Raw genomic sequence first — 9,006 nt, 5'->3', positions numbered from 1 at the left:
ATTGATATTACCTTTATTCATTTTGGTTATACAGTAGACCCTGAATCTAACTGAGCTGCAGTATCAATGTCATATTTCACACTGAGCTTCAAACAGAGTATGGATTTTTATTTACTGAACTGTCAAGCACAGTGAGGTAATGAGAGTTGATTAAAGAGGTCTGTGTAACTTTGCCCACTTAATTAACCATTGCCGGTTAATGCTTTGAGTAAACCTTCCCATTAAAATCTAATTTCGTTGTAACAGTTCGTTTTGCCCTTGACCTTTGTGCTGACATGTATGCTTCTAATTTTCCGCAGCAAAAGAAAGAACAGAGAATGCGCTGATCCACATCAAAGTCTACCCAAAGAAATAAAATCACATCGCCAAAAAATTCCTTGGCCCCACTGCGCACATTCCTAAAAACCTAATACCACTTCAGTGCTGTAGGTGTATGAAATTACGGGCCGGTTGTATACGGAAAATACACTTAAACCTATTAAGCCGAAACAAACAGCTGACAGCTGCTTCCGTGGTCCAACTGAGCGTGAATAGCCGTGCTAAAGCTGTGGCGTTGTCCCTTACTTATTAAGCTCGTTATGCTTCAGTATGTTTGTTTTAGGCTTTCGCGAAATTTACGACAGGCCATACTTTCATGTTGGCTGAGTTATGCGGGCTTCTCTGGCAGCGCTACAGCTGGGGGCTTTGAAGTGGAGCCATAAACGGCGCGAGTGCGTGGCCAAGAGCGCGCGCTCCTGCGGAGGTGGATGCGGGACACGGGCCTGAGCAGCAAGCTCCCATCAAGGCAGCCAGCTCCACGCTGGTGCAGACCACATGAGAGATTAAATCTTAGCCTGCATTTTAAAGGAAGCCAGGAGGCTGGTCCGAAAGTGTGCCATGCAAGAAATGGCGGGGCAAGAACAAAAGGCAGGTGATGTAGTCCACATTTAAAGTTTCTCTTGCTGGAGTGTGAATAAGTGACTGCCTGCACTACTGAAGTTTAGGAACCACTGTCTGTTGTTAATGGTGCAAGGTTTTGTATTGCACTTTCTTAGCCATCAAGAGATTTCTGGACTAGGTACCATTTTGCTGTGGTATTAAACAGCACAGGTTTGGTTGATTGTGTGCATCATGCATTACCAATCAAGAAGAAGGTATAACATATAGAATTACATCCTGACTAATCAAGTGTTGATACTTATTTGAAATTTCTATTTGATTTGCTCCTGCATTCCCAACATGCCTATATGCAATTAGTATTAAAGCATGCAGAAAGAGAGAGAGAGCAAATGTTGGGAGACTCTCCCTTGATTTGAATAAGCAGGTTGACCCATAAGTACCCCCTTCACAATAAGTGAACCATGAGAACTCATCTAGAGGCCAACTTCCCTCTGTAAATAAAGAATTTAAATCACCTAGAAGTGGCCTGACTCAGAATGCTTCGTTGTTTTAGTCATTGCTATTCTCAGTGCGAATGTGGCAAGTCTTTCATCAGCACTGACTGATGAGTGCTAACTGGTGTGCCATGAGAGTCTCCCTGGGACTAACCAGTGAGATCATTTTTTTAAAAAGGCAACATGAAAAGAAAGTCAAAGGAAAGCAGTGCCTTGAAAAATAATGGCCATCACAGTGGTCTTCCTCCCCTCACAAAATTTCCAACATCATAGAAGCAGAAGCAGGTATTAACAGAAGCAACCGTTGTTCTCTCTTACTGAGCATTTTTTTCTTTCCCCCAGTGAAAAGAAAAGCAAACCAAGCTGGTGAGTGTTGCTTTAGGTCGTGGGCGATTTTGACCCCTAAATGGAGACAGATTGGGTCTTTGGTGCCCCCATGACACACCGGGTGTATATATTAGTCATCAGAGTAGAGTAGTGAACATGAACGTGTGTGTGTGTGTGTGTGTGCGTCTACACGTGTGCACACGTGCGTGTGTGTGTGTGATATATAATATTATATCTATATATATATATACATGTATGTGTGTGTATATGTATGTATATATATATGTATGTGTGTGTATATGTATGTATATATGTATGTATGTGTGTGTATATGTATATATATATATGTATGTGTGTGTATATGTATGTATATATGTATGTATGTGTGTGTATATGTATATATATATATATGTATGTGTGTGTATATGTATGTATATATGTATGTATGTGTGTGTATATGTATGTATATATGTATGTATGTGTGTGTGTCCAAAATTAAAGATAATGCAAAGATGTTGAGAAAGTAATGGGAACCTGTGGCTGTGCTGGAGACATAAAGTCTTATAAAATCTTATAAAGTCCTATAAAGTCTTATAGAAAGCAGTTGTGGTGAAAAACAAATCAACTTGTGACTCCATCAGCAGACGAGAATGAAGCACATTAAAGGTGGCTATATACACTGCATAAAATCACAGGCACACACTCCCACCCTCCAGAGATAAACACAGTGAATGCTTCAATAAAGCATAGTGCTGTCTGCTCAGTATCCTGGAGTTAAGACACTTTTGGCTCTAGTTTTATGTTACTAACCTGTGTAATTCCCCAGCCTATAAATACTTCAGCACTTTATTCAAAACTACCATCTAATGGCGTTGCATTAAAAAGAAAGCGATGCCTTTCCTGCTTGGCAAGTTTAATTTTGTCAAGGATACAGTTTAGCATACAGGAGTTTACTGGAGAAATTTGTACATTGATTTTGTGGTCACGGTGATCTAGGTTTTAAAATAATCAAGCTGATATTGGCTACCTGTGTTTGGTAATGCAGTCAGGTTAGAAGAATGCTTTGAAAGTACACTTTGTACTGTTGTATGTAATGAAGAGTTGTGTTCTTAAATAAATATACATTCATTTTAAATTTACATACAGGTTTAAATCCACTAGTGTGCCAGTTCATTTGAAAACTTACAAAATACATCTGAAAACAATAGATTATGCCTATACAAATGTATTATTTTAGTAGACTGACACACATCAAGTGGCACATTACACAATACTACCCACACAGACATGTGCACACACACACACACACACAGAGAGAGAGAGAGAGAGAGAGAGAGAGCGAGATCGAGACAGTATTGTATTAGGATTATCATGCCATAGAATATTACTAGACATGTTTATTGTATTTCAAATTGTACAAGACAAATCACATTTTTCTGAAGCATCAATAACCCATAATATTCCTAGAAATATAAATCAGTGCATCACTGCTTAGCCCTCAAAACCACAAAGGTTAATTCTGTTAGTTCTGCCAGTATTGTGTGGAAACACAAGTTTAAGAATGTGGCTCTGCCAATTACCACAAACTTTAAAAGCTCTCTGGCAAATTGAAAATGTTTGCATTGCACAATTTCTTCCAGAGAAAGGGATTAAACAAACATAAGGAGAATTATTTTTGCTAATGGGGAGAAGGGGAGCCAGGTAATTTGTCTGTGTGGCCACACTCATGCTGTCAAACACGTACATGCACGCAGAGATACACAAACTCACACACTTGCATTTTGACCCATCTTACAATGACAGTATTTTGGAGAATTAGGCTTAGGACACATAATGTGTGGTCTGGGTGAGCATAGCAACTGAAATATACCAGAAACAAAGTAGAACAGGTCTATGTTTATTAAAGATAAGACTCCAGAATGTGTTTAAACTGAACTACAGATCCAGACATTCCACTAAACCTTTACTCTTGATAGGACTCACTGAAGCACAGAACTGGATAAGTCTTTATCAGAGACACCCTTTATAGAGTGATGCAGTTCATTTTTTCTCAGCTCACCAGGGTCCCAAATAGCACCAAAAATAAACGATAAGCTCTTACACGTCATGAATGACAGAACAAAGTAAAAAACACTCCAGAATATACTGTGAACATGGCTAAGAATTATAGTAAGATTGCTACATTTGTTTAAAAATAATCGTGGTAACATTTTTGAATGATTTTCCAGTGGCACATAATTTAGAAAAATAAAATGAACAGTTTAATGTAAAACGTCTAGGCTATAATAAATATTTGCGAATGTCATTTTCTAAAGAACGTCACTACATAAAGAATTTTAACATTGTTGCATTTATTAATAGGCTATTGATATTTGTGCTTATATAATAGCCTGTTTCAGATTGTGCAGAAAATATTCGAAATATATACTGGCCACATTTACGAGGAAAAATATTTAAAGATATGAGAAAAAAAATTGAGTTTTGCCACCGAGTCTCGCGAGATAGCGAACAATCGGAATGGCCGCCGTGCAGAAATTAAAGAGATGTGTTGTACCTCAAACTGGAAAGCATACTGCATCTGTCATCTTTCTTCATGGCTCAGGTGCTACGTATGTTTTTTTGGAATTTAAGAGCTGTAAAACATTTTATTCTGAATGCGTATTTTTGCGTCCCTGAATCATTGAGCGGAATACCTTACAGCAATCTCTAACAACCTACGGTTAGTTAGCTATTGTTACTAACCTAGTTAGCTAACAACAACAGCAATGTTAATGTTATTAATTTTAATGATTTTACAGACTCGAAATCATTTTGGTCTGCTACCTCACATGTTTAGCTAGCTAACCTAGTTAAATATGTAGGAAAACTCCTTGCGTGTTTTTTAATCACCGTAAAGCCGATTTATTGATAGTTATCGATACGTTAGCGGTTAGGTAACTAGCTAGCGTTAGTTCGCCATGTTAGTTTTACTTGGAATGTGAAGTAGTCCGGAAACATAGTTACTTAGATAATGTCTGGAAATCCTTCCTGTAGGATGTGTAACCTAGCTGATTCTTAGCTGAAATAGGAGGTTATTAGCTATATAATAATTCTTGAAAACAACTATAGCGTTAGCTAATTATGTGCTGTTTAGCACATGTAAAATTACACGCACATTATCTACAAAACAAAATCTTAAATAAAACTCGAAAAATGTGATGCCTATTTATTATGTATTTCCATTTCTGATATATCTATTCACTCATCTGTTCCTTTATAGTCAACTTTGTAACTGTACACTTGGCGTACATAACCAGCCAATTTGTTGCACAATTGCTAGATACTCTTCAGGAATGATCAGATTCCTGCTGACTAAACAACTTTGTGTGGCAGACAAATCTCAGCGCAGCAGTGACAAGACTGTGTAAAAACACCAGCACTGCTGTGCCTGATGGATTCGTACCAGTACATTTGCTGCCATGACAATACGGTGTTAATTACTGTGCTGTTAGGAATGGTGTGTTGCTCAGATATCTCATCAGTGGTGGTCATAAACTGGCCAGTGTTGAATAAAGTATGGTGTGGCTGACAAATTGTGCATGAACAACAGCCCATTTGAAAAAGGTGAATAGGTCATGAATATTGAAAAATAACCTTTAAAAAGATGTAATACTCCCATTTCCTGCACCATTGAATTTTGCTGTTAGATTAATTTTACAGGTTTGAATATTATATGCATCTGTTTGTGCTTGACACCTTGACTAAGCATAATACTTGTTTTGATTGCTCTCTGTTGCTACAACAGACCAGATAGTAAAGTAAAGCCATTGCATTTGTTTAATATGTAAGGAGACACAGGGCAGGGATTACGAGCATGGGTCCATGATGTGCTTGCACAGGACATGGCTTTTGAACATATCAGAGTGATCTACCCCACGGCACCTGCAAGGTATATAATCATATTTAATTTTTATCATAAGTATTGCTATAATTACGTATCTTAGAATTTGATTGATCCTGTGCTATAGGTCAAAAAGCATTTTGTCCACTGTATGGTCTAAAAAGATGCCAATGTTGGTAGCTGTCTATTTTCATGCGAAAGAGCTTACAGCTAGTATTACATTATCGCATTTGTCCAAGACACAGGCACACTGTTCATTTTAATTGCTGACCTTTGACATCTGTGTCTTCTCAGGCCATACACTCCAATGCATGGGGCTTTATCTCATGTGTGGTTTGACCGTTACAAAATCTCTCGTAACTGCCCAGAGCATTTGGAATCTATTGAAGAAATGTGCAGTAATCTAGGAGCCGTAATCCATGATGAGATCCGAGCTGGTGTACCTGAGCACAGGATGGTTATCGGTATGGCTCCTGTTATATCAGCCCTTATGCTGTTCTCTCTCCCTTTCCCTCTCCCTTGTTCCTTTACTCATACTCACACACATCACTTGTTCCAAATTAAAAGTAGAGTTTCATGCGGCTGCACTTGCGTCTCTCCCTTGTTATATAAAGTGAAGTATGAATCTTATCAAATTTCTTACTCCTTTCATGTGTTGCCAGTAAGAGGCTTGAAAAGAATTTCTGGAAGATTCTCAGGTTTCTGCACAGCTTTATCTCAAAATATTTGAGTTATCAGGTTCACACATAAATCACTACAAAATAAAAGTGGCAGGAAATAGTGCAGTAAGAGAGAATCATAGCCCAGTCCAGGTGAAGTTCCCTCAGGAAACGTGCAGGGGGTCAAAAGGAGGAAAAGTCACACAGAGGTTATGCATGTAAGTTTTGCCAGAGAGGTAAAATGAATGACAACAGTTGGGGAATGGTTAACTGTCAAGGCAGTAAACATATAAATATGAAATAGTTGAGCAAAATGTGAAAAGGGAGGTAAAAACAAAGCTTTGTGTGAAAGGCCCTGTGTGGAAGGACAGAAAAGCCCCTGAACTCAGTTCCAGAGAAACTGATTCAAAAAACACATGTTCCTGTGAGACTGTTGAAATATTATCTTCCTAAATCATAACATTTTGTCATTAACTATAAATACTCATTGGAGTCACTCCGCGCGCTGGAGAAACGAAGTGGTCTGTACCCTGAGTCCACTTCCCGGGCTGACGGACTGACAAGCGCCAGAACTTTCCATGGAAAACGTTTTTCAAGAGGGCGGCCGTAGGCTATTGTGTATGTTTTTCAATCTTTTAGGTGTACTGATCCATGGGAAAAGCCCTGGAGAAATGAGGTATCAAACACACATGCAAGAGAACTCTAGCCAAACAAATAAGAGGTAGAAACCATGTGGAGGAGAACTAATGCTCAACACTAGAAATGGAGGTTAAGGCACTTGCATTGGAAAAGAAATGGAGCTGTCTTATTTAAGATGTAGTTAATTAAGGCAGAGTTCCTGAGACACAAATGATCACAAATGCCCATGTCATCTGTGTCTCATGGTTAAAGAACATGTAGACTCCATCTATCCTCTCTTAAACACAGCTCCACCTACCTATTCTGACAGAGTGATGGGTACTTTTGCACTTTCCCAGATGTGCACTCATGTGCCCAAATTTGTCCAGATGTGTGAGATTAAGGACAGGCTCATGAAAGGGTTCCAGAGAAATTGAGGTTTGATGATGTGGAACTAAGGACTAGCTTTCATTTTCCTTGTTTTTTTTTCTGTTTTAGTCAGTTTGGAATGTCAAGGCATCTTAAGCTACTGTAGTTCACATAGGATTAGAGTTATTTTATATATTGCTTGCATAATAGCACAAATATGCATTGGCTTCCATATCAGTATGATTTTTTTACCTTAATTCCAAGTCTTATTTTCATCACCTTCAGCAAATTAATTGTAATTGGTCTGGGTTCCTGTGCACAATATTTTTTTGTGTGTATTTTTGGGACACAGAAAGTTGGGAAGTTTGCCAAATCCACAGTCATCACAGCTACACATCACAAATAAATATTGTTTAAGATGATGATTTACTGCCATAGGTTAAAAAATGTTTGCACTTTTCAAGGTGGGTTCTCTATGGGTGGAGCCATGGCATTACACCTGGCATGCAGGTATCACCAGGATGTGGCTGGAGTCTTTTCACTGTCCAGCTTCCTCAACAGGGACTCAGTTGTATATCAGGCAAGTGCAATATTTCATAGTAATTTATATGATTCTTGAAGTGTTGTATTTAAAAGAAAAACAGTTACTGAATGTTGCTTAACTAAATTCCACTTTGATTAGCCTGTTTATGTCCCCTGCTTGGTCTTTTGCTTTATTTTTATTACATAATGAATCACCAAATATATCTTGAGAATATAGTATATCTTGAGCAGCTTGGTCAAGCTTCGATTAATTATTTGGCATGGCTTTGCACAAAGATGAGGTTTACTCAAAATGACTCCCAACACAAAATCTTCTGTATGCATCTAATGACATGCATTCAATGACAATGACAACATTCCTCATTCGAGCACCTTCCCCCAATCCAGGTCGTTGAAGGTGCAGCTGGACAACCTCTGCCAGAGCTCCTCCAGTGTCATGGGACAGCTGATGAGCTAGTGTCTCATGCCTGGGGAGAGGAGACCAGTTGTCTGCTGAAGAAAGCAGGCATGACTGCCTCCTTCCACTCCTTCCCAGGCATCAACCACCAGCTCTGCCGGCCAGAGATAGAGCTAGTTCGCTCCTGGATCCTGAAGAAACTCCCTTCTGGGAGCTGCAGGGGTGGCGGACTCTGAGCCCAGCAAACCACACTGTTTTCAATGTGTAGCTACTAGATTTATAATAAATTATTATCTTTATTATATCGTGTTCAATTTGGTTTTCAGTCTATAAAGTTTGTCTTGCCTCTTAAACTGTAGAAAGTACATTGCACCTGCTAGTGCTAATTTGTTTACTATACAACACTGGCAGTTTTTGCAAATGTGCTTGCATATAAGTGTGGGTTACTATAGCTGTAAAACTTTTCTGTGGTGATTCGGCTCTGCCCACATGTGTTGGCTCCTCAAAAAAATGCTCTTATTGTGCACATTTCACAGCTGGCAGCACTAACCACATTAAAGCCCTGGCTGAAGCCAGCATGGCCGTTCAGGGATGTGGCTGTTTCGCCGAGCCTGCTTTGACTCATTATAGCTGTGGTCAGGATTAGAGTGGCAGGTAGAGCTATCGCACTGGAGAGCAGGAATGCCGCTCAGCTCTGCGGTCTAGAGCTGGATTCTGACCCATTTGACACCCTTTCTGTTTCCTTCGTTCTCACTCGCAAGACCCCCCCCCCCCCATCTCCATCCTCAACACCATTACCATTCTTTCTTTTAAAATCTGCAGAACATGGGCTAGGAGGTC

At 39.3% G+C, this 9,006-nt stretch overlaps 1 protein-coding gene across 3 annotated transcripts; it reads left to right on the top strand.

Moving 5' to 3' along the window:
- Positions 1-4,189: 4,189 nt before the first annotated feature.
- On the top strand, positions 4,190-8,468 carry lyplal1 (lysophospholipase like 1). 3 transcript variants are annotated; one of them, XM_027001621.3, is made up of 5 exons: positions 4,190-4,302; positions 5,529-5,628; positions 5,875-6,044; positions 7,691-7,806; positions 8,157-8,468. In XM_027001621.3, exons 1-5 carry the CDS (start codon positions 4,218-4,220, stop codon positions 8,400-8,402), a joined length of 717 nt encoding a protein of 238 aa, XP_026857422.3. In that variant the 5' UTR covers positions 4,190-4,217; the 3' UTR covers positions 8,403-8,468. The 3 variants fall into 3 exon arrangements, with proteins under 3 accessions (XP_026857422.3, XP_081552907.1, XP_026857423.3); XM_081696781.1 differs by having other exon boundaries at positions 4,213-4,309; XM_027001622.3 differs by having other exon boundaries at positions 4,281-4,419.
- The last annotated feature ends 538 nt before the right edge of the window (positions 8,469-9,006 follow it).

This window comes from Electrophorus electricus, chromosome 14, assembly GCF_041902795.1.
Source record: "Electrophorus electricus isolate QZ-2024a chromosome 14, ASM4190279v1, whole genome shotgun sequence".
NCBI classification, from domain to species: domain Eukaryota; kingdom Metazoa; phylum Chordata; class Actinopteri; order Gymnotiformes; family Gymnotidae; genus Electrophorus; species Electrophorus electricus.
Note: the sequence above shows the minus strand (reverse complement) of the source record. Positions and strands in the feature narration are given on the sequence as shown.

Bases quoted from the DNA above. Each gene is read 5' to 3' on its own strand.
- lyplal1 (XM_027001621.3), top strand. From the start codon at position 4,218: ATGGCCGCCGTGCAGAAATTAAAGAGATGTGTTGTACCTCAAACTGGA. The intron at 4,303-5,528 runs GTGCTACGTATG...TTAATATGTAAG, and splicing joins CATCTTTCTTCATGGCTCAG to GAGACACAGGGCAGGGATTA. The intron at 5,629-5,874 runs GTATATAATCAT...GTGTCTTCTCAG, and splicing joins TACCCCACGGCACCTGCAAG to GCCATACACTCCAATGCATG.